The sequence below is a fragment of the Ochotona princeps genome, chromosome 29 (genome assembly GCF_030435755.1).
Source record: "Ochotona princeps isolate mOchPri1 chromosome 29, mOchPri1.hap1, whole genome shotgun sequence".
NCBI lineage: Eukaryota > Metazoa > Chordata > Mammalia > Lagomorpha > Ochotonidae > Ochotona > Ochotona princeps.
In genome coordinates, this window is record NC_080860.1 from 19,330,101 (window position 1) to 19,357,616 (window position 27,516).

General features: G+C 50.9%; 1 protein-coding gene across 1 annotated transcript; it reads left to right on the plus strand.

Moving 5' to 3' along the window:
* Positions 1-113: 113 nt before the first annotated feature.
* On the plus strand, positions 114-26,565 carry SNAP29 (synaptosome associated protein 29). Its single transcript, XM_058656878.1, has 5 exons — positions 114-512; positions 12,876-13,072; positions 13,884-13,969; positions 17,004-17,102; positions 26,015-26,565. The coding sequence occupies exons 1-5, from the start codon at positions 279-281 to the stop codon at positions 26,170-26,172; spliced, it is 774 nt and encodes a 257-aa protein (XP_058512861.1). The 5' UTR covers positions 114-278; the 3' UTR covers positions 26,173-26,565.
* Positions 26,566-27,516: the final 951 nt, after the last annotated feature.

Sequence of the window (27,516 nt, forward strand, 5' to 3'; positions counted from 1 at the left end):
GTGTTGCCTTACAGCGGCTGGGGCGTGGCCACGGGGCGATTCCATCACGCCAAGCGGGGGGAGCAAAGGCTTGCAGTTGACTGTGATTGCGCGCGCCCAGCGCGGTTTCTCCCCCACACGCCGGCAGCCGCTCTTCTCGATGGTCTGCTCCGTGGGCGGGGCCACCAGCGGAAGTCGGGCGGAAGAAGCTTCGGAAGCGGCTGTGGGGTCGTGGGGACGGCGCGAGGTGCGGCGTCGCACCTCCTTCTGGTTCCCACGGTGCCAGCGACGCCCGCACCATGTCGGCGTACCCGAAAAGCTGCAACCCGTTCGACGACGACGATGACGCGGAAGACGAGGGTGCCCGGCCGGTCCCATGGCGGGAGAGCCGTGACCTCGCCGACGGGCCCATGGATCGGCAGCAGTACCTGAGGCAGGAGGTGCTTCACAGGGCCGAGGCCATGGCCGCCAGCACCAATAGGTCGCTGTCGCTCATGTACGAGTCCGAAAAGGTCGGGGTCGCCTCCTCTGAGGTAAGCCTGGGCCGGGGCTGCACCCTGCACGGAGACTTACTTACCTCAGGATCTTCTCAGAATTCTTGTATTGAAGAGCTGCGGAAAGAAGTGGGGAGTACTTGAGAGAGGCTTTTTTTTTTTTTTTTTTTTTACCTCGTGAATCTCAGCTTTGGCTCTTGTTTTTTTGTTTGTTTCCCCTTCTCGTTCAAAAATAAGCTACAGGTTTGTTTTTGTTTTTGTTTTTGTTTTTTTCAGTCTGGCAGTGAGTAAAAATATTCTCAGCAGCAGGGTCGGTGAGGGAGGGACATGAGTGTTTCCTGCCCGTCCCTCTCAGAATGACCTAGAAAAAAAACAAAACAAAACAAAGTGAGGAGTGACTGTGTTCCTACAGGTGTCGGGGAATGACCCACTCGTGTCCCTCCCGCGTCACTGACCACTTCCTGGCCAGCCGGGGTGCCTGTGCCTCCTTCCGCCTGGACAGTTGCCAGGGAAGCCCGAGCCTGAGGTTAGAGTCTTGCTCTTCTCTGGACTTCCCAAATCCTCCATGAATAGACCGTGTGTGGCTTGTGACGTCTGTCCCTCTGGCTCACAGTAACCCAGAACCTGCTGTAGGAGAGCAGCGCGCTCATCTCGCGGTTCTGTGTGGGCTGAGGAAGAAGTTTGTCCACATGGAACAGCGCTGATGGGTCATTCCCAGAATCATGGCCCGCATCTGGTAGCTTTGGAATGCAAAATTTTGAAGCTGCAGTATTGCCTTCTTCCCCGGGTCTCTTGGTAACGCCTTCCTCTGGTCAAGTTGCTCCTGAGCTGTTGGCTTAGCATCTTGGACAGATTGAGTGTACACTGCTTAACCTTCTCCCTCGTGTTCCCGCTGCTGCCTTTTTTTTTTCTTCCCCCTTCACCACTGTTCAGGTTATCCTCCACTGACCCACCTCCTGTGTGAGGAAGCTGCGCTTGGCACCCTTACGCCGCATAGCTATTATGTTCTGGTCTAACTAGGCATCGGAAACCTACGTTTGGGAAGATTGCCTAAGATCTTGGAAACTCTTGATAGAGGGTCCCAAACCCAAAGAAGTCATCTAAGGAGTGTTCTTTTTTTAAGATTTATTTATTTATTTTTATTGGGAGATAGATTTATAGAGAGAAGGAAAACCAGAAAGAAAGAAAGATCTTCCATCAGATGATTCACTCCCCAAATGACCGCAACAGCTGGAGCTGAGCTGATCCGAAGCCTGGAGCCAGGAGCTTCTTCTGGGTCTTCCACACAGGGGCAGGATCCCAAGGTTTTGTGCTGTCCTCTACTGCTTTCCCAGGCCACAGGCAAGGGAAATGGAGCAGCAAGGACACAAACCAGCGTCCACATGGGATCCCAGTGCTTGTAGGCAGATGATTAGCCAATTAAACCATCGCACTGGCCCCTGAAAGGACTGTTTGAAAAGACATCTTTGGAAACTGCCGGAACAAAGAAAGTAAGAAATGCGAATGATACAGAGGTGGGTATCGGTTGGCAGAGCATAAACGAATCCGTGAGAATGTCCCCAGGGAGTAGAGAATGCATGAACGCAAAATAAGATAGGTTAGGGGCCAGCGTGGTGATGTAGCAGGCTAATCTGCCTGCTGGTGCCAGCATCCTGTATGGGTGCTGGTTCAAGTCCTGGTTGTTCCATTTCCCATCCAGCTGCCTGCTGATGATCTGGGAAACCAGCAGAGTCACCCAAGGCCTTGGGATCGTACACCCATATGGAAGACCTGGAGGAGGCTCCTGGCTTCCAGTTTGTGTGTGTGTGTGTGTGTGTGTTTTGTTTCGTTTTTTATCCAGTTCTGGCTGTTACAGCCGTTTGGGGAGTGAACCAGCAGATGAAAGACCTCTCCTCTTTCTCTCTGTAACTGACTTTCCAAGTAAAATAAGTACATCTTTAACAAGTATATATAATAGAAGTAAATTGCTTATCCAGACTATGATGCCATGTACCCCATAGCCCTCAAGGTCCTTCTGTCTACTCAGTGGAGCCAGCCAGAGCTGAGGCAGAGTGGCACCTCTGGCACGGGAGTCTCGGCCTGGGTGTCGCTGTGAGAGATACAGTTGTGACCATGACTGAGCAAGTGCTAGACTCACAATAGTGTAATGGCATACTGAATTTTTCCAGGATTGAATCTGTTCTCAAGTATGAGTGACCCTGCGAGTCAGGGTTGTCCAGCTTGCCCACACCCACCCGTGCAAGCTGCAAGGCCAGCTTTGAGTCACTCTGATCCTCTTTCCTTCAGTGCTGGGATGGGGATGGACAAGGACAGCACTTTGTGCCACTCGATGCATGGATGACTGGCAGGCCGGGTCTCCCTTGTTGCTTTCCCATCTCTGACAGGTGACTGCTGGGAACCTAGCACTGTGAAACAGACCAGGACAGGGTTTGATAAAATGAGCATGGGAAGGTCCTCTTCAGTCCCAGCTTGGCCAAAGTAGGATAATTCCTTATGCGAATGACCCCCAGTGAAGGAGAGCTGCATGCCCATGGTGAAGCCTGGCAAGATTGGTTTGTGCCAAAGGTTTTAGCCACAGGCCAAGGCCAGCAAAGGGCGGAGAAGTCGTAGTTAAGGCAGGTAAACTGGGGAGAGTTTTGTAGGCCATTTATCTCTTGCTCTCTTTGGTGCATATAATTTCCTCATTGCTTTTCCTAAGTTTCATTTTTGTGAAAATGCTCATCCTTAGAAAGAGTGTGAGATCTCCCTCCCACACCCCACCTTAGCCTTTTCTGCCTCCAAGTCGACTCCTTCATACTCCTCAGGGAGACATTCTGAATTTTAAAATGGATTTTATGTTTGTGTTTGTGTGTGTTTGTGTTATTTTAAAATTTATGTTTGTTTGAAAGGCAGAGGTACAGACACAGAGAGAGAGATTGTCTGTCTGCTGGTCCACTCCCCAAATGGCCACAACATCCAGGGCTGAGCTATACCAAAGCCAAAAGCCTGGAATTCCATCCATGCCTCCGTTGTGGATGCAGGGGCCCAAGCGCCTGGACCATCCACTGCCTTCCCTGGTGCATTAGAAGGGAATTGATCCAACATGGAGCAGCCAGGACTCCAACTGGCACCCATATGGAGTACTAACATCACAGATGGTGGCTTAACCTGTTGCACCACAACACAGGCATTGTGGTTTTGTGTTTGTTTTTTGGTTTTGTGGTGGTGGTGGTGGTTTTGTTCTAAGCTTGAATGAAGCATTTTCACATCCTGGGGTGGAGGTTTTTCCCTAGTAGTGAGTAATGAACTGCTTTCTTTCTCTTTCGTTCACGGCCTGATGACGTCTGGATGTAGCCAGTCCCCAAAGAGTGGCCATTGGGATTGTGGGAACCTTTCTGCATCCTAGTTGGATGTGGTTTTTGCAAACCCTTCACTGACCTATCCAGGATACTCATTCAGTGGGGATCCAGGTATAGTTATCACATCGGAGCCTGACATAGTAACTAACGTCAGTGTTGTCCTTGAGGTCTGGTGGAGTTCAAATATAAAGTGCTCAACCCTACCGGCATATGCATCTCCGAGTCATCTTGTTCAGGGGGGGCCAGGGTCACTGCTCTTCTCCATGTCTTACTAACCCTTGACCGTTAGCACTTGAAGCCACACTTGGCATTCAGACCAGAGAGGTGAGACCAAGAGCACTCCTCCGCGTCCAGCAGCAGAGGCTTGTGCAAATGGCCCTTGCAGGGTGTTTCCATAACATTGGGCAGGTTTGTCGCCCCGGAGTGGTACCCTCATCCTCTGGGGGAGGCTCGTGTTGGAACAGCCACTCCAGGTGAGGTGCTCCACCACCCAAACCCCTAACAGACACCCTGTGATGATCCTGGGCAAAACCTGGTTGGGAGGGGGGAGAAGATGAAGAGCGGAAGAAGTAGCTCTTTAGTACGTTTCTAAATGACAGCCATGGCAGAAAGGCGGTCTATCATCCGTATCCATCCCTGCACTTCCTAGCACTGCATCGTGTGTGTGTTTGTGTGTGTGTGTGTGTATGTGTGTAACCCTTCCAGAGGTTAAGCTGAACGTGTATGTAGCCCAGGGCCCCATGCTACATCATAGCCTTTGCATAAAAACTCCAGCCTGCCCCAAGAGCTCAAGGAAACAAAGGCACTCTTTATCAGACATGATTTGACAAGGGCAAGGAACCAGGCCAGAGCTTTCTCTGGAACGCACTGAACAATTGAGTCAGTCCTTTCTTATCTCCAGGTCATCCCGCATAATGAGCAGCACCCACCTTTGCCCTCTGTGGCTTTCCTCCATGCAGCCAAATACCCACTTTGCATTTCCGTGTCCACTCCATGCCCTGATGGCTGCAGTGAGACAGAGCTCCAGGTTCAAGTGTGTTCTATGCACGCCAGTGTCCCTGACAGCCTGGGCACCTGTACGCATCCAGGGGAAGACACAGGCGTGACCCAAGACAGAAATTTCAAATTGTTAGATCCAGCTCATTGATTGACCCCTCCCTCTCCCTCCCCCCCATTTGTGACTCAAACCTGAAGTTTATTTTTCGAAGATTTTATTTATTTATTTATTTATTTATTTCAAAAGCAGGATTAGAAGAAAGACAAAGGTCTTTTATCAGCTGGTTCACTCCCCAGATGGCTTCTGCAACCTTGGCTGGACCAGGCCTAAGCCAGGAGCCGGGAGCTTCTTCCAGGTCTCCCACCTGGGTGGAAGGGCCCAAGGGCTTGAACCATCCTCCTCAGCTTATCCCAAGCACATCAGCAGGGAGCTCGATTGGAAGTGGAACGGGTAGGACTTGAATAAACGCCCATGTCAGTAGCACTCCAGGTGATAGTTTAACCCAGTGCCCTACAGCACTGGCCCCCATATCTGAACTTACAAGCTTAGTGCTAGAAACTTAAGTCCCGAGCCTGTTCCCTCAAGACCTGAAGGATGCTTGATCAGACTGGGGAACAAGCAGATGTTGAGAGGTGTCTTGGCGGGGAATTGCGTTTGGAATGTGTTGGTCACTGCTGTCCTTGGATGGCCTTGGCATCGTCCGGGCTTTGCTCTTCATCCTGCCCAGCGCCATGCCCCTGCACGCCCTGTGCTCACTGCCTGTTCCACTTCCCCTCTCAGTTCTTCCAGCTGCCCCACGCCCCTACACAGGCTGCTTCCTCTGCTCAGCACTCCCACTCTTTGACTTCCCTGTCAGCTTTCACTCTCTCCTCCTGTCTCGGCCAGAAAGCCACCCTGACCCTACCCTCTCCCCCTCTTCTCGTGAACTAACCCAGGGGTCCCTTCAAGAGGCTTGCCCTGGCTGCCCAGCAGCCATGCCTCTGTGTGTGTGTGTGTGTGTGTCACGCCTTCCTTGTTTGGGTTTTTTTTTTGTTTGTTTTTTTTTTTTTTGCTTCCCCTATGAGACCACGAGCTCAGTGAGGCAAGGACCTGTGTGCCTTCCTCAGGTCTCTACCACTGCAGTGTTGTCAAGAAAGGAAAAGCGTCTGACTCGATTTCCCACATCTGTTCCCGCCTCAGCTGTGACCTGGATCAGGACAGGGATTGGGGGTTGTGGGGTTTCCTCCTGGGCAGAGTGAGCGGGCGCTCAGCAGTGTCTGCCAGTAGCAGAGTCTGCTGATCCCTTCGGGTCCTGCCTGTGCTCTCACACAGCATGTGCCTACACGGTGTCACCTCCCTTGAGGCAGGGTGTGCCTCCACAGGCTCTAGGACTCTCTTGTGCTTCTCTTTACTCTTTAAGGGCCCCTCTGCTTGACAAAAAGCCACAAGCCAGAAAGGAACTGAGAAACACCCCACCCCCATTCACCCTTCCGTGGGTATACCCTCATGATGTTGTTCCACCAGCCAACCAGATCCTTGCCCTCACTGTCTCCATCCATTTTATCTTTAGAAAACTCCTTTGGGGCATCCAGAGGATGGGGAGAGAGTTCACCTGAGCAAGCCACGCCCTCGGAGCAGGCAGGTGCCCTGTACAGTAGGGGCACTTTGGGTAGTACCCTTTTCCAACAGCCACACTGGTCTCTAGGGATCTCGTTATCATAGAGACAAATGAAAGCGATGAGACTTGCCTCCACTTCTGTGGCAAGGGAACACACCTTGGGACCCGGGGTGTTTAAAACCTTTATATTGGCTGGGTGCGGGGGCCTGCCCAGCTGTTCGTAGACCACCCATGCCCTTAACTGGCTTTCGTAGCATGGGCTCAGGCAAACTCCTCCCCTTCATAAACTGGAACTCAGTTACCAGAATGCTGACTCCTGGCATTTCCTCTGCCTCCGAGGGAGGATTTTAGAACAAGCAGTGCCTCTTCCTTTGCTGGCCTCATGACTTCTAGCAAACACCAGCTTTCAGGACATAGAAACTTTCAGAAATGAGGGTAGCATACTCACACAGGGCAAGCCACCATGCTCTGCACTCTCACCCTAACATCTGATTCCGAGGGCAGTTTCCTTACCCTGTCAGCACCAGTGATGTACATGCTCTGAGAGACGCAGAGGCTGTGTCCCTTGGTGAACCACAAGAAAACAAGATATCTCACTACAAAGTGAGGAAGGTTTACTAAGCCACTTGGTACCTGTGCAACTCTGCAAATCAAGAAGGGGAGGCAGACAGGAGGATAAGAAAACTCTGCTAAGTGCCATAGTAGGCTAAGCTTCCACCTGCATTGTTATCATCCCATTTGGGCAGTGATTGGTGTCCCAGCTGCTCCACTTCCCATTCCTGCTTGTGGCCCGGGAAAGCCGCAGAAGATGGCCCATGTGCTTGGGCCCCTGCAACCACATTGGAGACCTCAAAGAAGTCCCTGGCTCCTGGCTTCAGATTTACTCAGCTCCAGCCATTCAGGGAGTGAACTAGCAGATGGAAGATCTTTCTGTTTCTCCTCTCTGTAAACCTGCCTTCTCAATAAAAATAAATAAATAAATACTTTAAGAAGAAAGAAAACTGCCAGGAGGCACTCTCTATCCTCCATTACCCTGCCTGGAAAAGCAGTTGAGGGGGCCCGGCGGCATGGCCTAGCGGCTAAAGTCCTTTCCCTGAACACACTGGGATTCCATATGGAGCTCCGGTTCTAATCCCAGCTGCTCCACTTCCCATCCAGCTCCCTGCTTGTGGCCTGGGAAAGCAGTCGAGGACGGCCCAAAGCCGCCTTGGGATTCTGCACCTGCGTGGGAGACCTGGAAGAAGCTCCAGGCTCCTGGCTTCACATCTGCTCAGCCCTAGCCACTGCAGCCACTTGGAGAGTAAGCCAGTGGATGGAAGATTTTTGTCTCCCCTTCTCTCTGTAAATCTGACTTTCCAATAAAAATAAATAAATTTTTAGAATGTGTGTATTTGCGTCAAAGAGCAACAGAGAGAAAGAGATATTAGCTTCCATTTTCTGGTTTTCATTCCCCAGATTATCACCATGACCAGGCTGGAGCCAGGAACTCCATCCCAGGTCTCCCATATCAATATCAGCTGCCCAAGTACCTGAAACCATCCTGCCCAGTGTGCGTTCAGGTAGCTGAGTAGCCAGGACTTGAACCTGTATTCCAGTTTGGGGTGCAGATGTTACAAGCCAGCCTTCAGAGTTTTTAACCTAAAAAGCCTGATTTTTTTTCTTAATTCAGAATTGTCTTACCAGCTGGTGAAGAACACACATGTTCAGAGAAGTTTGTTTTCAAGAAGACTTAAGCAGAATTTGTCAGTTAGATTTAAACTTTTGTCTATATATTGTGTAGGCATACTGCAAAAAATTCATGGAGAGCCCGGTGCCTTAGCCTAGCAGCTAAAGTCCTCAACTTTGCATGCACCTGGATCCTACATGGGCACCAGTTCCTATCCTGGTGGGCCCACTTTCCAATAAAAATAATATATACATATGTATATAAATAATGTATATAAATAATGTTTTTTTAACTTATGGAAAGATGGAATTACAGTAAGTTTATTTTGATACAAAAAATTTAAGAATTTGTTACATCTGATAGCGGATGGTGCACAGCTTCATTTTCATCTTTAATTTTGTCTGGTACCATTTTTTAAAATTTATCTTTATTGGAAAGGCATATTTTTAGAGAGAAGGAGAGACGCAGAGAAATCTTTTTGTCCACTGGTTCACTCTTCAAGTAGCATCAACGGCCAGAACCGAGCCGATCCGAAGCCAGGAGTTACTTCTGGGTCTCCCATGCTGGTGCAGGGTCCCAAGGCTTTGGGCTGTCCTCGACAGCTGTCCCAGGCCATAGGCAGGGAGTTGGAAGGGACGCTGAGCTGCTGGACACAAACCAGTGTCCATAGGAGACCCCAGCACTTACAAGGGGAGGAGTTAGCCATTGGGCCACCATGCCGGACCCCTGGTACCATTCTTTAATTTAGATATATTACATAGGATGTACTCACACAATAATTTGGTAATCAGATAGTCTCACTTTGGGTGACTTTTTATTTTAAAAATTTTTTCTCTTGGGTGACTTTTTTTTTTTTTTTTTTTTTTTTGTAAGATTTACAGAGAGAAACACAGAACAGATGTGGGTTTTAAGATGTGGGTTTTAAGATGTGGGCCGTCCTCTGCTGCTTTCCCAGGCCACAGGCAGGGAGCTGGATGGGAAGTGGAGCAGCTGAAACACGAAGCGACGCCCATATGGGATGCCAGTGCTTTAAGGGGGAGGATTAACCAATCAAGCCATTGCACCAGGCTCACGTTTTGTTGTTGTTTTGTGTTGTTGTTAAGGCAAGAGTTAGAGAGGGAGAAAGACAGAAAAATCTTCCATCCGTGGAGTCACTCCCCAGATGGCTTCAGCTGGAGCTGATCTGGGCAGAAGCCAGGAACCTGGAACTCCTTCTGGATCTCCCGTATGTGCCAGGAGCCCACCGACATAGACCATCTGCTGCTTTTTCCAAGGTGCGCCAGTAGGGAGACAGCAGACTTGGAGCAGTCAGTACTCCAGCAGCGCTCAAATAGGATGCCAGCATCACAGGTGATAGTTCAGCTGCTACACAGCACTGGCCCTGCACAGCACAGCTTTAAAAAAGAGGCATGGGTCTGGCACGATAGCCTAGTGGCTAAAGTCCTCGCTTTACATGCATCAGGATCCCATGTAGGCACTGGTTCTAATCCCGGCAACTCCACTTCCCATCCATATCCCTGCTTGTGGCCTGGGAATACAGTCGAGGACAGCCCAAAGCCTTGGGACCCTGCATCTGTGTGAGAGACCTAGAAGAATTTCCTGGATCCTGGCTTCGGATCAGTGCAACACTGGCCGTTGCCATCACTTGGGAAGTGAATCAACAGATGGAAGATCTTTCTCTCTGTCTTTCCTCCTCTCTGAATATCTGACTTTCCAATAAAAATAAATGATTATTTTTAAAAGTACTAAGTAGGTTAACCTCTGCCTGCGATGCCAGCTTTCCATATGGGCACTGGTACAAGTGGAAGCAGTTCCACTTCCAATCCAAATCCCTGCTAACGTGCCTGGAAAAGCAGCGAAAAATGGTCCAGATCCTTGGACACTTATCCCGTGGGTGGTAAGAGCTGAAGCATTTGAGCTGTCTTCCATTGCTTCCCCAGGTTCCTTAGCAAAAAGCTGAATTGAAAGTAGAACATCCTGGGCTCAGACTGTTGCTCATATGAGATATGGGCAAAGCAAGCAATGGCTTAGCTCACTATGCCACGTTGCCAGCTTCTAAACATATCTTTTAACTCTGTGCTGCACGCACTTTCTGAAGTACTCATATTTTTATGTTTCACTAAACATTAAGATCTCAAGTGACATATCAGCTCCATAGGGCTTTTATAGCTTCAGTGGGCTCCAACAAACCCTTACAGTTTCATCTTTAATCCTTCAGATTTGCAAGATGGATGTTCGAAACTTGTTCATGACTTTGTTAGGTATCAAGAGAGAATCTCATTTTTATATAAGATTTTCATTGGAAAGGCAGATTTTACAGAAAAAAAGGAGGGACAGAGAGAGAAGGGTATTCCATCCACTCTTCACTCCCCGAATGGCCGCAATGGCCAGAGCTGAGCCGACCCGAAGCCAGGAGCTTCTTCGGGTCTGCCACGCAGGTGTAGAGTCCCAAGGCTTTGGGCTGTCCTCTGCTGCTTTCCCAGGCCACAAGCAGGGAGCTGGATAGGAGGTAAAACAGTTGGGACATGAACCGACACCCAAGGGAATGCTAGTGCTATGGGGTGGAGGATTAACCAGTTGAGCCACCACACAGCGCCAAGAGAACCTTTTTAAAGAATAGTTGTGTTGGGCCCGGCGGCGTGGCCTAGCGGCTAAAGTCCTCACCTTGAACGCCCCGGGATCCCATATGGGCACTGGTTCTAATCCCAGCAGCTCCACTTCCCATCCAGCTCCCTGCTTGTGGCCTGGGAAAGCAGTTGAGGACGGCCCAAATCCTTGGGACCCTGCACCCGCGTGGGAGACCTGGAAGAGGTTCCTGGTTCCTGGCATCAGATCGGCGCGCATCAGCCCGTTGCGGCTCACTTGGGGAGTGAATCATCAGACGGAAGATCTTCCTCTCTGTCTCTCCTTCTCTCTGTATATCTGACTTTGTCATAAAAATAAATCTTTACAAAAAAAAAAAAAAAAGAGTTGTGTTGTCTCTGTCTTTCCCTCCTTCCGTCCTTTGAGAGACACCCCACCTCCTGGCTTTTCAGGAGGTGCTTTCCCCTTCCCTGATCACCTGGTCCCTTCGCAAATAAACTTTTCTGTCTGCACAAAAAAAAAAAAAAACCACGTTATTTGTGTAGTTAGTGTAACTGCTGAGGCACAGGGAGCGGGAGACACAGTAATCAACATAATCAAGGGCAGGGGCATCCTGTGAAGCAGAAAACAGCAAAGCTTGGAAGTCGGCTAGCTGGGAAGGCAGCCCACAGGCAAGGAGCATGGCCGAAGCAGAGAGCGTTAAGTGCCTCCCAAATACAGGAAACTGGTCCAGAACCATGGGCTCTGAGGGCCAGGCCCCGGCTGTAGGGCATCTGGCCAAGTGCAGGGAGTGAGACTGGAGATTCAGCGGCCAGTAAAGCAAGTCCTAGCCCGGTGGAGTTGACATGCCATAAAGACAGTGAGACGGCAGGTGGCGCTCTTAGCAAGAGGCGTTCTTCAGAGAAGACTTCTCTGAGGAAGTGGCCTTTTGAGGGGAGCAATCAGTGACACACACAGCCGTACAGGTATCCCAGTGGGGAGCCCTCCATCTGTGACAGGTTATCCCCGTTGTAGCAGAGATCAGTTAGAGCTGAAGCTTTGTGAACTAGAATCAGACACTTACCGGGAATCAGAAAGGTCATCAGACTGTGACATAGTCTTGGCAGAGTTGAACAGAATTGGGGGGCACCAGTGACCCCACAGGAATTCCCCTGTGTAAACCAGGAGACTGCAAGAACCAGAGTCCAAGGTTCAAGTTCTTGGTTCAAGCATATCAGGGTTCCCAGGGATTGGGGGCTAGAGTCCCCCCCGGGCATCCTTCTGTCTATCTCGGCAGGATGACAGAAGCCAGCATCTCAGGAAAAGGGACCTGATAGTGAATGTAGAGACGCAGGGTAGGATGCGAGAGTCGAAGGAATGTGTTACAGAAACGATGGGGCTGGCGTTGTGCTACAGTGGTGCTTAGGTTCTGGTTCAAGTCTGTCTGCCCCACTTCCTGTCCAGCTCCCTGCTGATGTGTCTGGGAAAGCAACAAAAGATTGTCCCAAGGACTTTGGGCTCCTTCCCGTCTCATGGAAGACTCTGATGTTACTTCTGACTTCTGGCCCAGACTCACCTGTCGAGGCCATTTGGAGAGTGAACCAGCTGATGGGCAATCTCTCTCTCTCTCTCTCTCTCTCTCTCTCTCTCTCTCTCTCTCTCTCTCAAACTGCCTTTAAATAAAAAATAAAATAAATATTAAGAAATAATATTAATAAATATTTATTAAGAAATAAAATATTAAGGAAGGGAGGAAGGGACCAGATGTGATAGCCTAGTGGCTGAAGTCCTCAACTTGCATGCACCAGGATCCATATGGGCGCCGGTTCTAATCCCAGCAGCACCACTTCCCATCCAGCTCCCTGCTTGTGGCCTGGGAAAGCAGTCGAGGATGGCCTAGAGCCTTGGGACCCTGCACCCGTGTGGGAGACCTGGAAGAGCTCCTGGCTCCTGGCTTTGGATTGGCTCAGCTCCAGCCGTTTGCAGCCTCTAGGGAGTAAATCAACAGATGGAAGATCTTCCTCTCTCTCCTCCTCCTCTCTGTATATCTGATTTTGCAACAAAAATACATAAATCTTTTAAAAAGGGGAGGGGGGAGGAAGGATAGTATGCCCTTCACAGATGAGGATGTCTGCCCACAGGTGTGCTCACTTCCCGTTTTTGAAGTGGCCACCACGTGTGGACGTCTCCTCGGTCAGAGAATTGCCAGAAGCCGCATGCGGTTATCACTTGTCTTCTCCAGGAACTTGTACGTCAGCGAGGAGTCTTAGAACGCACAGAGAAGATGGTGGACAAAATGGATCAAGATCTGAAGACCAGCCAGCGGCACATCAACAGCATCAAGAGTGTGTTTGGGGGCCTCGTCAATTACTTCAAATCCAAGCCAGCAGAGACACCCCCAGAACAGAACGGCACCGTCACACCCCAGCCCAGCAGCAGGTGAGCTTAGCAGGAGTGGAGCTGGATATGGATGGGAGAATCTGAGGCCTCACCAGAGCCTTGGAGGGATCCTAAACATTGTTGGTACAAGCGGGAATCATGTCTAAGTGTTTTAAAACTTATAAACCTCCCCCGCCTTGATTACATGTATTTGATTGGCACCTGTTCTGCAGATTGTGCCCGAGTTGGATTTCCAGTAAATTCCTGCTCTGCTCGTTATCACTAGAGACAGGCAGTGGGGAGGAGGTGGGGAAGGAGGGTTCAAAGGAGGATTTTTTTTTTTAAAGATTGGTAGATTTACACACACACAGAGAAAGATCTTCCGTTCTCTGGTTCACACCCCTAAATGGCCACAGCTGCTGAAGCTGAGCCAATCTGAACCCAGGAGCCAGGAGCTTCTTCTGGGTCTCCCACGCGGGTACAGGGTCCCAAGGCTTTGGGCTGTCTTCCACTGCTTTCCCAGGCCATCCTCAGGGAGCTGGATGGGAAGTGGGACAGCCAGCCAGGATGAACCTATTACCATATAGACACTTACAAGAGGAGGATTAGTCAATTGAGCCAACATGCTGGGCCCTCATCTGCTTTCTTTCCTCCTGATCCTAAGGACCCCTCTTTTCCTGGGATGCTTCCAAGGGCATCCTCAGCTGGCTGCCCTGAGTGGTCTCGGGCTGGGACTGTTGAAGGCCATGCTGTGGTGACAAGGGGCTCGTCACCCTGGAGGCAGTGGAAGTGACTGACAGCAGTGTCAACACAGCAGAGTTGTTGGTTCATTTTTTCAAAGCTTCCCATTCCCCCAAACTTGCATCCGCAGATTGAAAGAAGCTATCAGTACGAGTAAAGAACAGGAGGCGAAGTACCAGGACAGCCACCCAAACCTCAGGAAGCTGGACGATCTCGGTGAGTGGATTGGGGGCGAAAATTGAAGGTTTGACTTCGGTCCCCAGGGGAACATGGAGGTGCCAGCGCGCTGTCATTGGCAATGGGCAGGGCCTCCAACTTCTGGCATCACTCATCCTGGGTGGAAGGCTTTAGGGACCCAGCGTGCTTTTAGGTAGCTGGAGGCGTGTTACGGCGGGGTTCCTCCCTGCTCTTCCTCTACTGTTAAGGGAGTGAAGGTCTATGAAAGGGCAGTGTGGTGGCATAGCAAGCTAATTCTCAGCCTGCAGCACTGGCTTATCATATGGGTGCTGGTTCAAGTCCCAGCTGCTCCACTTCCAATCCAGCTCCTTGCTTATGGTCTGGGAGAGGAGCAGTGGGACAGTTCAAGTCCTTGGGCCCCTGGACCCGCGTGTGAGGCCCGGAAGAAGCAGCTGGCTCCCAACTTCAGACCAGCTCAGCTCTGGCCATTGTGGCCACTTGGGGAGTGAGCCAGCAAATGGAAGATATCTCTCTGATTCTCTCTCTCTCTCTTTCTCTGTCACTCTTTTAAGTAAAATGATAAAAAAAAAAAAGTTTTTTTTAAACAAAGAAAAGGACGTAACAACCTAGTAAGTAAGTATTTTGCAAAGCTTGCGTGGGACACCCACCTGCAGCTCCTGACCGCAGCTTCCTGCTGTGCAAGCCCTGGGAGGCAGTTGGGGATGACTCTGGTGTTTTGGGGTTCTTGCCGCCCACTGAAGAAGCCCAGATTGCGTTTCTGATTCCTGGCTTCTGCTCCTGCCTAGCCTTGGACTGTTGTGGGATGTGGGAGTGAGCCAGTAGATGGGTGAGTCCTCAGTTGCTCTCTCGCTCTCGCTCACTCGCTCTGTGCCTCTCAAATAGCTGTTTTGAAAAGTGTGTGTGTGTGTGTGTGTGTGTGTGCGCGCGCGCGCATAAGCGGAAGTAAAGGAGGCTTACTTTAGTCCAAAATGATTCTAAATCCATGTATAGTCTATTCATTACACGTGCTTCCCTGAGCCTTGTGAAGGACCCTCATGTAGCCCCTGACCCAAACAGGAGGAGAAGCAGTGGTTTGAACAAGATATACAAGATAGAAATGTGCTCAAATCAACCCAGTAATGTCAAATGACAGACCCAGAAGCAGCCCTGGTCAGCAAAGGTATGCAGGCCTCTTGGACCTTCCATAAGCCCCCAGAAACCTAGGCATGTAGATATCATGCTGAGGCGGACTTTGTGGTGTAGCAGGTAGAGCCCCTGCCTCTGATGCCAGCATCCCCGGTGGGTGCTGGTTCAAGTCCCAGCTGCTCCATTTCTGATCCCGCTCTCTGCTAATGGCCTGGGAAAAGCAGCAGCAGATGTCCCAAGTTTGAGTTCCTGCCTGCTGTATAGGAGAAGCTCCTAACTCCTGGCTTCAACCCGGCCCCAGCACTGGCTATTTTAGCCACTTAGGAAGTGAACCAGTGAATGAAAGATCTCTCTCTCTATCCCTCCCTCTTCTGTAACTCTGGCTTCCTAAATTAAAAATAAGAGATCAGCACAGTGGCTAAGCAGCTAACAGTTCACCTGCAGTGCCAGGATGCCATATGGGCACCAGTTCATGTCCCAGCTGCTCCACTTCTCATCTAACTCCCTGCTTATGGCCTAGAAAAGCAGTAAAGGATGGCTCAAGTCCTTGAGACTCTGCACCCACATGGGACACTCGGAAGAAGCTTCTGGCTCCCAGCTTCGGATCAGCTCCGTCCTGACCCTTGCAGCCATTTGGGGAGTGAACCAGTGGATGAAAGGACTCTATGTAGATGTGTCTCTCAAATAATATTGAATAAATCCTTTTTTTTTTTTTTTAAAGTAAGAAACAATGTTGGAAGCCAAGTACTCCCAAGGCTGCCTTGGAGGATGGCAGGATGCTCCCCAGAAAATCCCAGTTACAGCTGGTGTGCTGAGGTCAGGGCAGAGGAGCCCCACATGGTTCAGTTTGGAAAGATGAAAGCCACAGGAGGGGGAGAAAACGCAGGTCCCAGGAAATGTGGCTGAAAGACATGACTGATTTTAATGCATGAAAGCGAGTTCTCATTTGGGGGTATATGTTGTTTTTATTAAAGTCTTCCTCTGAGGTTATTTTCATTTATCCCCTTAAAATTTGGTTTTATTTGGAAGAGACAGAACCCATCTACTAGTTGACTCCCCGAATGGCTCCTAGCAGGCAGGGATGGGACAGGCCACAGTCAGGAGCCAGGAACCCCCTATTTCGAATTCACATCTTCCACATGGGTGGCAGCAGCCCCTTGACTTGGGTCTTCATCTACTGCCTCCTAGGCCCATTGGCAGAAAGCTGGGTCAGAAACAGGCAGAACTCGGTCTCAGGCCTTCTGATAGGGAATGTGGTGTCCTGGGCAACAGCTTAGTCCACTGTACCACAACACTCCAATAAACTTCTTGTTCCATTTTCCATGAACTTTTTGAGGTGCCCTCATATGTTTTCATCCCCTGCTTTCGTTTGTTCCTCTGACATCTTGAACACTTTCCTAAACTGCAACATTTCCTTGAAGAGCACCACTTGGCGGTTCCATCCTATCTTCAGACATTCGGGTTGTTTCCATGACAGGCTGCTGTCACCGGTCCTCTGGTCAGTCCTCTGCCTTGACCTCCGCATCCAGTGCCCACTCGTGTGATGCACGTGAACTGGCAAGACTGGAAAAGAAATCAGCTCTGCATCCATAGGATGGCTTTAGCAGGTCCACACTGGAGGCAGTGTACAAAATCTAGAAAAAGAGTATGCACACACACACATCCCTCTACGCCTGCCTCAAAACAAAGAGGTGAACTGAGATAACAGGGCTTTCCTTTGCGTTTAGAAACTGCCTCCCCGCTCTGGCCCTCAGGCCTACTCTGTGCCCCCTCAGCCTGTAGTTCCTTCCAGCCTCATCCCTGGGTGACCTCAAAAACCAGCCCCCTCCTTCCTTCTACCCACTCTCCAGATTAAGACGGGTTTGGGGAAGCAGTGTTTGAAGCGACGTTAGTTCATCATCTTCTTGGTGTTTCTTTCAAAACTCAGACTCCAGCCCTGGAGGGGCCGGCTCTGTGAGCAGCGCTGACGCTTACCCCAAGAACGCACACCTGCGCGCTTATCACCAGAAGATCGACAGCAACCTAGGTAAGCCCTGGGGGCCCGGCCGCCTCTCCCTTGGTCCTCACTGAGCATAGCCCGCGTCCAGCACCCCCAGCCACTCCCTCCCCACATGCCACACAACACCCCAGTTCTTGACCAGTTGCTCTGTCTCTGGGAGCTTGTCAGTTGGTGCTTCTGGTTCAGACAGACCATCCCCACCTCTCACTGGAATCAAGGCAGTAGCAGGGAACCCCATGGCCCCCCAAGAGGCTCAGTGTACAGTCTGGACGCAGCCACTCAGGGCCTGATGGAAGGGGTCTCTGAGTACCAGTGGGCAGGGTGTAGAAGACCACACTGGGAGATGGTCGTAGTATCTGCTGGCCTGGGAAGAGTCTGCTCGTGCTGCTGCTGGCACAGTGACAATTCCCTCACCACGTGAGCCTTTAGAACCTCAGTCAGGTGGCAAATGCTTCCAGACACTCAGTGCCCTGCATGCTTGGAGCACACAGTCCAGGTTCCTCACCACAGCCTGTGGCTCCCAGCCCCCGCCCCACACGTAGTGGATTCCTACAACCTTTCTGATTCAGGTTCTTTCCCACCTGGGACCTCTGCTACCAGAAGAAACCTTCCTCCCAACCCTGCGTGTTGGGCTGCCTCCAATACTGACAGTTTGCTGCCATATGGCCTCCTCTTATAGCCCCAGAGCCCTGTTGTTTCCGTGGTGCTCTCTGCATAACCAGCCGTAACCACATCTTTCTGATCAGACTGTAAATTCCAGGAGAGTGAGGGAATGTCTCCGTCATGGCTTCAGACCAGCCCAGTATGCAAGCACTGCTTCAATGGGTTCTGTCTGACTGATCTGGAAGGAAATGTTCTCGTGTGCTGTTTTACTTTGCATATGCCTTCCCGGGCCAAGTGTGAGTGTATAGTGCTGAACTGAAGCCGAGAGCTGGCACTGGAGTGCAGGTCTCTCTCATCTGTGGCTGGAACCCATCACTGCTGACTCCCAGCATCTGTGGTTAGCAGTGACGAACACCGAACCCAGGAACTGCACTATGAAGCTCAGGCATCCTAACCTGCCCCTTAGCCACTAGGCCAGACACTTGCCCACAGTGATGACTTGTCACATGAAGAGGAGAGTTAGTCATTTGAAGGTCAAGTGGGATTGTGTTAGTGGATGTGGACGGGAGTTGCCCAGGAATGTGCGTTTCAGTTGACCCTAGGCAGTGTCTCAGACCTGTTGCCTCCTCTCACCTCTCCTACATGGTCAGGTCTCACAGCCCCTATAAGGAGCTAGCAAAGTGAGTGAGAAAAGTAACAAAATTGCGCTGCCCCCCCCCCCCATGTTGGTGCAAAGTTGAAACCCATTATGGTGGGCCTGGCCTGATGCCTCAGCGGCTAAATCTTTGTCTTGCACACACCAGTTTCCTATATGGGCACCAGTTTGTGTCCTGGCTGTCCCACTTCTCATCCAGCAACCTGCTTGTAGCCTGGGAAAGCAGTCGAGGACAGCTCAAAGCCTTGGGACCCTGCACCCGCATGGGAGACCTGGAAGAAGCTCCTGGCTCCTGGCTTCGGATTTGCTCAGCTCTGGCCTTTACGGTCATTTGGGAAGTGAAACAGCAGATGGAAGAGCTTTCTCTGTGTCTCTCCTTCTCTTTGTAAATATACCTTTCCTATTAAGAAAAAAAAAAAAAAACTTTACAAAAAGGAAAGAAACCCATGTGGGCGCAGTGGATGTCCCTGCATGGCCTTCTGCTTGCTGTGGCTTCCCAGGAGGTGTCACCTCTGGGTGGTTCGCTCAGCCCTGAGCTAGGAGCAGGAGTGACACGGTGCTCAAGTGCATGCTCCTTTTAAGATTTACTTATTTATTTACTTGAAGGGCAGATGGAGAGATCTTCCATCCATTAGTTCATTCTCCAGATGTCCAGAACTGCCAGGGTTGGACCAGGATGAAGTCAGTAACTCAATCTGGGTGTCCCTTGGAGGTGGGTGACAGGAGCCGTCATCTTCTGTCTTCCAGGCACTCGGCATCCAAAGCGGTGGCTTAATCTTCCATGTCACAGACGCATACCAGCAAACTTTTATATGTATTTTTGCATTTATTTGTTTATTAAATGTTATTTACATAGTTGGCAAGGATGTATGCGCATGTCAGCCACTGATTAAGATGAGGAAGGTCGAGATATGGAGGAAGGTTGAGATATGGAGGAAGGAGGGTAGTACAAATGTTTCCAACTTTTTTTTTCTCCTGTGTGGGGGAGGGGACCACTCCTTACTGCCAAACTACATTAGCACCAAGGATGGAAGATGGTCATTTGCTATCATCTTAGACACCCCAATGTGGGTTTAGTCCTGAGAAGTTCTTGGTTTCATTGATCCAAGGTGGAGAAAATCTTTCCAAGGTCTGTTGGCTGACAAAGTCTACCTTAGTGCCCTCACACCCAGACACTTGCTGCAAAAGTTATGGCCAGGAGAGTTGTGCAGACTCTTCGTTCCATCCTCCTGAGGCACTCAGTGTCTCTGCTGGCCTAGGTGAGCTGGCCATCCTGTTCCCTTGTGCATCTGGGCATGCTGCCCACTAAACAGGCATCAGCAACTAAGACGGCCCAGTCCTGACACTCGCACTCCAAGGACACATATCCTGTGGTCTTCCTTATGGCCAGAGTTTGAGTCTCTCCTGTAGTGACCCCAAACCTGAATCTTGTATGCCAGCTAGTGCAAGGTCCAGTTCAGTCCATCACCCACATCAGTCTATACACATACCCATGAATGCAGTTATCTGCTCAGTTCCAGTCCTGACTCCATCCACCACACCAGCAGAAACTGCAGCCTAGTCGGGGTAATCCCTAATAACCTTCAACAGGCCCACCCCCAGTCCTGGTTCCAGCGCGTGCCAGCATATGCAGCAGTTTGGTCCATCCCATCCCACATCCCATCTGGTTCCTACATGCCCAGGGGTACTATGGCTTAGCTCAGGCTGACCCACCTCCAGACTCAGCACACATATATGCTGACTGGTACTGTCACCTTGTCTAGCCTAACCCGCCCATAGCCCTGATTCTCATGCAGCCCAGCAGAGAAGTGCCCAGTTCCCCTGCTATGCCCACTCCCAACCCTGGACCTTGTGCTTGCCAGGGGATACTGCAATCCAGCCCAACAGGATTTGCTTCCCATCACAGCACTTGCCAGCAGATGCTGCGGCAAAGCCCAGTTGGCCTGCACTTATTCTGACTCCTGCATGTGCTAGTGGATATGGTGGCCTAGCTCAGCCTGTACTTCCCCCAAACTCAGCTCACATGTGAGCTGGTTAGTATTGCGGCCCTGCCCCGCCTGGTGTGCCCCTGGTCCCAGCTCTCATGCTCGCCAGTGAAAGCAGTGGCCTAATAATGGAATCCCTGAAGTTCCCTACTAGGCTCATCCCAGCCCCAGATCATGTGTATGCTGACTGGTGCTGCAGCCATCTGGCATGACCCACTTTGCCCCAAATTTGTCTGTGAGTATTAGAGCCTAGCTCTGCCCAGCCTTCTCCCAGTCCTAGCTTATGCTGATGGGTGCTACAGCCTAGCACAGCACAGCCTACCTCCACTCCCAGCCCTCAAGTGAACTGACAGGTATTGCAGCCCAACCTGGCCCAGCTTGCACCCTTTCCTGGCTCTCACACTTGCCAGAGGGTACTCTCATCTTGCCCAGCCCAGCCCACACCCAGACCTGGTCTACATGCATGCTGATGGGTACTGTAACCTGGGGCCTGGCCTTGACTAACCCCAGCCTCAGCTCTCAACAGCCTACTAGCGGAGTTCTCCAAGTTCCCTTATCAGACTAGCTCCCAGGCCCAGATTTCATACATTCCAGTGGGTGCTCAGCCCAGCCCGATAAGGCCCACCTCCAGTCCTGGCATTGACCAGCAGATATTGAGACCTTGCCTGACCGGCCAACACCCATTCCAGCTCTCACCACCAGATGCTACAGCCACGACCTAACCCTGCTTGTCCCACACCCACTCTGGTTCTTGCAAGTACCAACAAATGCTGGGGCCTAACCCAGTCCCTCCCACCCCTGGACCCAGCCCGCATGCATGCTGAGGGTCCTGTAGCCATGTTCAGATCAGTCAGCCCCCAGTCCCAAGTCTCATTCTCACCAGTGGGAACTGCAGCCTGTCAAGGGAATCCTCTTAATTCCCCTACCAAACTTGCTCCCAACCCAGTTCTTGGATGTACTAGTGGTTTTCCAACCCAGCCTAGCATGGTCAACCCCCTGTCTCAGCACTTGCCAACAAATGCTGCAGCCTGGCCTGGCCTGGCCTGACCTGCCCCCAGTCCCAATTCTCGTTGGTGGGTGCTGCAGTCTAGCCCTACCCAGCCTACCCGTATCCTTGGCTCTCGTGAACCAGTGAGTAAATTGACCTAGGCCAGCACTGCCCACATCCCATCTTAGCTCCCACACACGCCAGTGTTGCTAAGGCCCAGCCCAGCCCAGCCCAGCCCAGCCCAGCCTTCCCCCTGAGCCTACTTATACACATGCCAACAAATGGAGCATCCCTGCCCGGCCAAGCCCCAGCCACAGCTCTTGTGCTCACCAGTGGAAGCTGTGACCTAGTAAGGGAATTTCCAAGTTGCCCAACCAGGCCCACTCCCAGACCTTGGTCTTATGTGTGCCGGTAAGTGCAAAGCCCCTCCCCTTCCCAGTCCCAGACTCTGCAATGTGCTAATGGGTGTTATGGCCCAGATCCAATTCTTGGGTGTGCCTGCAGGTGCTACAACCAGGGCTGGCCCATCAGCCCTGCTTCCCATCCAGCTCCCTGCTTGTGGCCTGAGAAAGCAGTCGAGGACGGCCCAAAGCCTTGGACCCTGCACCCATGTGGGAGACCTGGAGGAAGTTCCTGGCTCCTGGCTTTGGATCGGCGCAGCACCGGCTATTGTGGTCACTTGGGGAGTGACTCATCGGACGGAAGATATTTCTCTGTCTCTCCTCCTCCTCTCTCTCTATATATATATCTGACTTTGCAATAAAAATAAGTAAATCTTTAAAAAATAGACATATTCTACCTCTTGGTTCACTCCCCAAATCACTGCAACACCTAGGGCAGTCTGATCAAAGTCAAGCGCTTTGGACCTGGCGTGGTAGCCTACTGGCTAAAGTCCTTGCCTTGCTGGGATCTCGTATGTGCCCTGGTTCGTGTCCCAGCTGCTCTGCTTCCCATCCAGCTCCTTGCTTGTGGCCTGAGAAAACAGTTGAGGGTGTCCCAAAGCCTTGGGACACGGCACATATGTGGGAGACCCGGAAGAAGCTCCTGGCTCCTGGCTTCGGATCGGCTCAGCTCTGGCCATTGGGGCCACTTGGGGAGTGAATCAGTAGATGGAATATCTTTCTCTCTGTCTCTCCTTCTCTCTGTAAATCCAGCTTTCCAATGAAAATAAATAAATCTTCAAAACAAAACAAACAAACCATGCGCTTCATCTGGATCTCCCACATTGGGTGCAGGAGCTAAGCACATGGGCCATCTTTCACTGCTTCCCCTGGAAGAAAGCAGGGACGTGGATCAGAAGTGGAACTGCTGGGACTCAAACCAGAACCCATGTGGGATGTCAGGGTTGCAGAAGATGGCTTAACGTGCTGTACCACAACACCAGCCCCTCTGAACTTTTTGGCATATCCTTTTTTATAAACTTTGGTCTTTGCTTTTTCACTATATCTTCAGTTTCTAAACTGCCGTATTTCTCTAAGAAGAAAAGTTCTTAACTATTCGATCCCATTTTTGAACACTGGGTTATTTCTGTTGTTCCCTACTATAAATAATCCTTCAGACATTGCTATGCAGAAATCTTTGTGCTTTGGAGCTTGATTATGAAAACCAGAATTGGAGAATGTACGTGTAATTTTTTTTTTTTTTTTTTTACATTTATCTTTATCAGAAAGGCAGATTTGAAGAGAAAAAGATCTTCCAGCCACTGGTTCACTCCCCAAAAGGCCACAACAGCCAGAGCTGAACGGACCCAAATCCAGGAGCTTCTTCCTGGTCTCCCATACGGATGCAGGGTCCCTAAGCTTTGGGCCGTCCTCGACTGCTTTCCCAGCCCACAAGCAGGGAGCTGAAAGGGAAGTGGAGCAGACAGGACATGAATGGACACCCATATGGGATCCCATCGCTTGCAAGACAAGGACTTTAGCCACTAGGCTACCATGTCAGGCCCCACTTGCAATGCTTTTAAGTAATAGAAGAAAATAGACATAAATAAGAACAAATAAGGGAAAGAACCATGTTTTTCTACCACCACCCATTGCTCTCACCATTACCCCACTGATGTTACCACTAGCCCTCCACAGGGAGGCAGTCAGGAGCAGGCAGTGGGCCCAGCCCCACACTGCACACATAGCAGCCTCCACTGCGGACCATATGTGCCCTCCACCCTCAGCGCCCAGGAAAGCCCAGCCCAAAGAAGCTACTTGCATCTGGCCTCTGGACTCTGCCCTCTGGAGCCAGAAACTTCTCCAAGGCCAAGGGTGTGTCTGCCCAGATCCAACCACTGCAACGGGAACCTGAGGGAGCCTGGAGGCCCCATACCTGTCAGCCACCAGAGTCGCCGGGGAGTTCAGCATCTGTTCCTGCCGCCAGGGGCAGAAAGAAGGGAGATTAAGGAAGGATCCTGAATGCAAGGAGCGGGCAGAAAGGGCTGAGTGGCCGGCCATCCCCAGAGGCGAGGGTGTCCAGGTGTTGCGGAGGATCTGCAATCTGAGCCTGTTCCTGCAGGTGCCCATGTAGACTAGCGCACAGCAGAGTCTTACCCTGCCGACCCAGGCTGTGCTAGCTGCCCTCAGAGGGTACTCTGCTCACACTCTTCCCTCACCACAGCTTCCCCCACAGCTCAGAGACTCAGGCCAAGTGACTCCTCCTCCCTTCCCTGATGGTCTTACTTTGTCACACTCCCGACCCCCCCCCAGCTGCATATACATCCCATGCTGGCCCAGAAGCTGAAAGCTTCCTGACGCCTGGGACAACCTCACAGGCTTTACCGTCCAGGACACACGAGCCACAGGTTCCAGGAACCTCAAGCAGCACAGAGCTGAGGGCTACGTTTGTTCACAAGCAGTTCGGCTTGTGCCAGTGCACTGACTGACCATTCTTCACTTCATGTTTAATCTCTAATTGCACAAGGAAGAAAGCTTGCAGGGCACCACCCCCTTCTCTCTTCTGCCGGCTCTTACCTGGCACACCATTCTTAGTAAAGGGTCAGAAAGCAGCTCTGGGCATGCCAGCAGGCACGTGTGCACACACGCACACACACAGACACGAACGATCACAAAGCTAGAAAAGCAGCATGACTTCCCCCCGGGGCAGAATGACGGGTGATTATCCCTGCAGCCCCAACCCACAGGGGACCAGTCTCTTGGCATACCTCGCCCCTCACTTCACTCCTGAGGTGGCCACATCCCTGAAGACATGATCCCTCTTAAAAATGAACATTGACTGTCCTGGGGAACCAGCACATACCTCAGGAGCAAGCTAGGGCCTTGAACTCAAGAGCCATGGAGTTGACCCAGCCTCTCCCCTCCCCACCGCATCCTGTTCATTCCCCTGTGTAAGTGAGACTCTTACTCGTTAGCGTGTGCACTGAATTTTCACTAGTAATGGTGCTCCAATTTTATACATGTTTTAGCCCAGCAGCATCACCAGGAGCCCAACACAGCACTTGATCCTCTCTCTCTCTCTCTCTCTCTCTCTCTCTCTCTCTCTCTTTCTTCCTAATCTATTTTATTTGGAAGACAGTGGCAGCGAGGGAGATACAGAAAAAAGATCTTCCGTCCACTGGGTCACACCCCAGATGGCCCTCAGGTTAGGCCACACTGAAACCAGAAGCCTGAAACTCTATCTGGATCTCTCACGTGGGTGGCAGGGACCCCAGTGCTTGGACCATTATCTGCTGCATTTTCCAGGCACGTGTCCCAGAGCGCTGGGTCGGAGGCAGAATAGCCAGTCTGGGATGCCCATGTTTCAGCCCGCGGCTTAACACACTGAACCACCACACCATCCCTAGCACTTGGTTGTATGCCCTAGAGACGCTGGGCTTGTGATGCCATCTTTTCCCTGTAAGTGAAGGCAGTAACACCAGTCCAGTTCAAGGAACACAGCTGACTGTTACACCCAGCCTATCTGCCACATCATCATGTTCTTAGATCGGGAGGGGGTGTCAATGAACGAACAAACGTAGGGACACTTGATGGAACAGTATTGAATAAGAGCTTTCCAGGCATCCAGGTCCCATGATAACATCTGTACTTCCTGTGTTTTCTAGAAGAGCACCTCAGATAATAGAGCAGGGACAGAGTCCCTCCCTTCCCCTGCCACCTACAGAGTGACTGGGGAGTGCAGCCTTTCCTGAGGAGAGCTTGGGATTGGAGCTGCCTGGTACAGGGATTCCTGTTGGACAGGGCTCCCAGGTCTCCAAACAAGGAATCCCCACCCCCATCCCACTTGCCTTTCCAGATCCTGTGTGGATCCAGTTTTAGAGAGGCAGCAGTGAACATACCCCAGTCATTGGGTCCCTGCCAACCATGTGAGAGACCTGGATTGAGTTCCAGGCTCCCAGCCTCAGCCCAAGCCAAAACTCAGCCACCATGGGCGTTTGAGGAGTAAACCAGCAGATAGGATCAATCTCTGTCTCAAACTATAAAACTATAAATTTAAAAAAAATTCTCTAAACAGTAGCATCTCAGGGGTTTGAGAGAAGGCCTCTCCCTTAGGTACATATTCCTGTTTGTTGAGCAAACAGATTTTCTTGTCACATGCACATAGCTGGGAACAACCTAAGCAGAACCTTTTCAGGAAGGGAGGTGAGTCAGTGACGCAGCCACTGCTGAGCACCCAGGCTGGAAGGAGACCGGGGGAAAGAACAGGCGTCTGCAGGTGCAGTGACGGTCTTCGCTCAGACCCCCTGTCCCTTTTGCTTCCTCCACAGACGAGCTGTCCGTGGGACTGGGCCGGCTGAAGAACATAGCCCTGGGGATGCAGACAGAAATTGAGGAGCAAGACGACATTCTTGACCGGCTGACCACCAAAGTGGACAAGTTAGACCTTAATATAAAAAGCACAGAAAAGAAAGTTCGACAGCTCTAAAAAACCGAAAAGGACCTCCACCCCTTGGTGAGGAAGAGACTTCAACAGATCTTTAAAAACTCCCAAGAAATCTCATTTCTTATTTTAGTATGTCATTTCATATGTGTTTGCACAAATGTTCTAAAAGAGTGGGTCTGAAGAGATTTTTGTTGCCCTGAGGAACTGTGTGTCGCATGTTTTCTTAGGGCCGACTCCTCTTAAGTTCTCTCAGCCAGTGTGAAATGAATACCTAGGGCCTTTGATGACCATGTTGGAATGAGAAGAAAAGTTGTATTTCTCACTTTCACGAGTATGTGGAAAGGTGTGGGCAGAACTTCAGTGTTGTACCCGCCAACTGCTTTTTCCCTGTTTGATGTATTACTCATTCCTAGGCCATACATGAGTCAGAATGTTCTGGGACCCTGTGAGTCGGTTTGTGTGGGGAGGGTCCTTCCCACAGCGCTGTGCAGGAGTTATCATGCCATTTGCATGCCCACTCTCTCTCACACACACACAAACACACACAGCATGTCATTTGTGGTTCTCTTAGCCCCCTGGGAAAGGGTCACTGTTATCTCTGTCATTGCTGACACAGCAGCGTGCCTATGGCTTCAGATCAGCACTGCTCACTGTGATCACCTGAAAATTTGCAGAAAATTGGGCAAATCCTTCTTCCCCTCCTCTCTCCTCTTCAGTCAGAAACAGATTCTCCATTGGCTCAAAACCACGGGGCTGACACTAGGGGGGCAGGGGCACAGTATAGGTTGTAGGAACGGAGTGTCCCACAGACAGGGCCAAGCACACTGGTGTTCCTCCTCCGAGCCTTCTACTCCACTGGTCAAAGCTCAAGCGATGGAATATGTATTCTGGACCTGGAGCCTCCTGACCTTCTGCACTTCCTGCAAGATAACTTCTCGTAACAGCACCTGGTTCTGTGCCACCCGGCTTTAAAACAGTGACTCCACAAATAATGCTGACTTCACACAGAAGGATTTGGCTAAGGGAAGAAAAGCCCAGCTGTTAACGTTAAGTGGCCCAGCTCTTCAGTGATATCATTGACGCCACAGACCTTTTTTGTTTAAAAAAAAAAATAGAGCATTTCAAAGATAGTGAGAAGGACTGATCTTAATAACCTGGAAGGTCGCAAACTTTCAACTGCAGTGCCTTTCACCTTAAACCTGTACCATCTGGGGCTGCTTTCCTTCAGAGTCTGTGGCCTATAAACAGTCATCCACAGAGCTAAGGCCACCCCTGGGTGCCAGTCGGGCAGAAGTCCACAGCCTGTGATACCCAGCCTTCCCAAAACCACTGAGAGCCTCCGTGGCAGACGCAGCTTCCTGTGCACAGCACTCATGTCCCACCAAC

Coding starts and splice junctions, on each gene's coding strand:
- SNAP29 (XM_058656878.1), top strand. CDS start 279: ATGTCGGCGTACCCGAAAAGCTGCAACCCGTTCGACGACGACGATGAC. Junction 13,073..13,883: donor ACACCCCAGCCCAGCAGCAG/GTGAGCTTAGCA, acceptor TTGCATCCGCAG/ATTGAAAGAAGCTATCAGTA. Junction 13,970..17,003: donor CAGGAAGCTGGACGATCTCG/GTGAGTGGATTG, acceptor TTCAAAACTCAG/ACTCCAGCCCTGGAGGGGCC.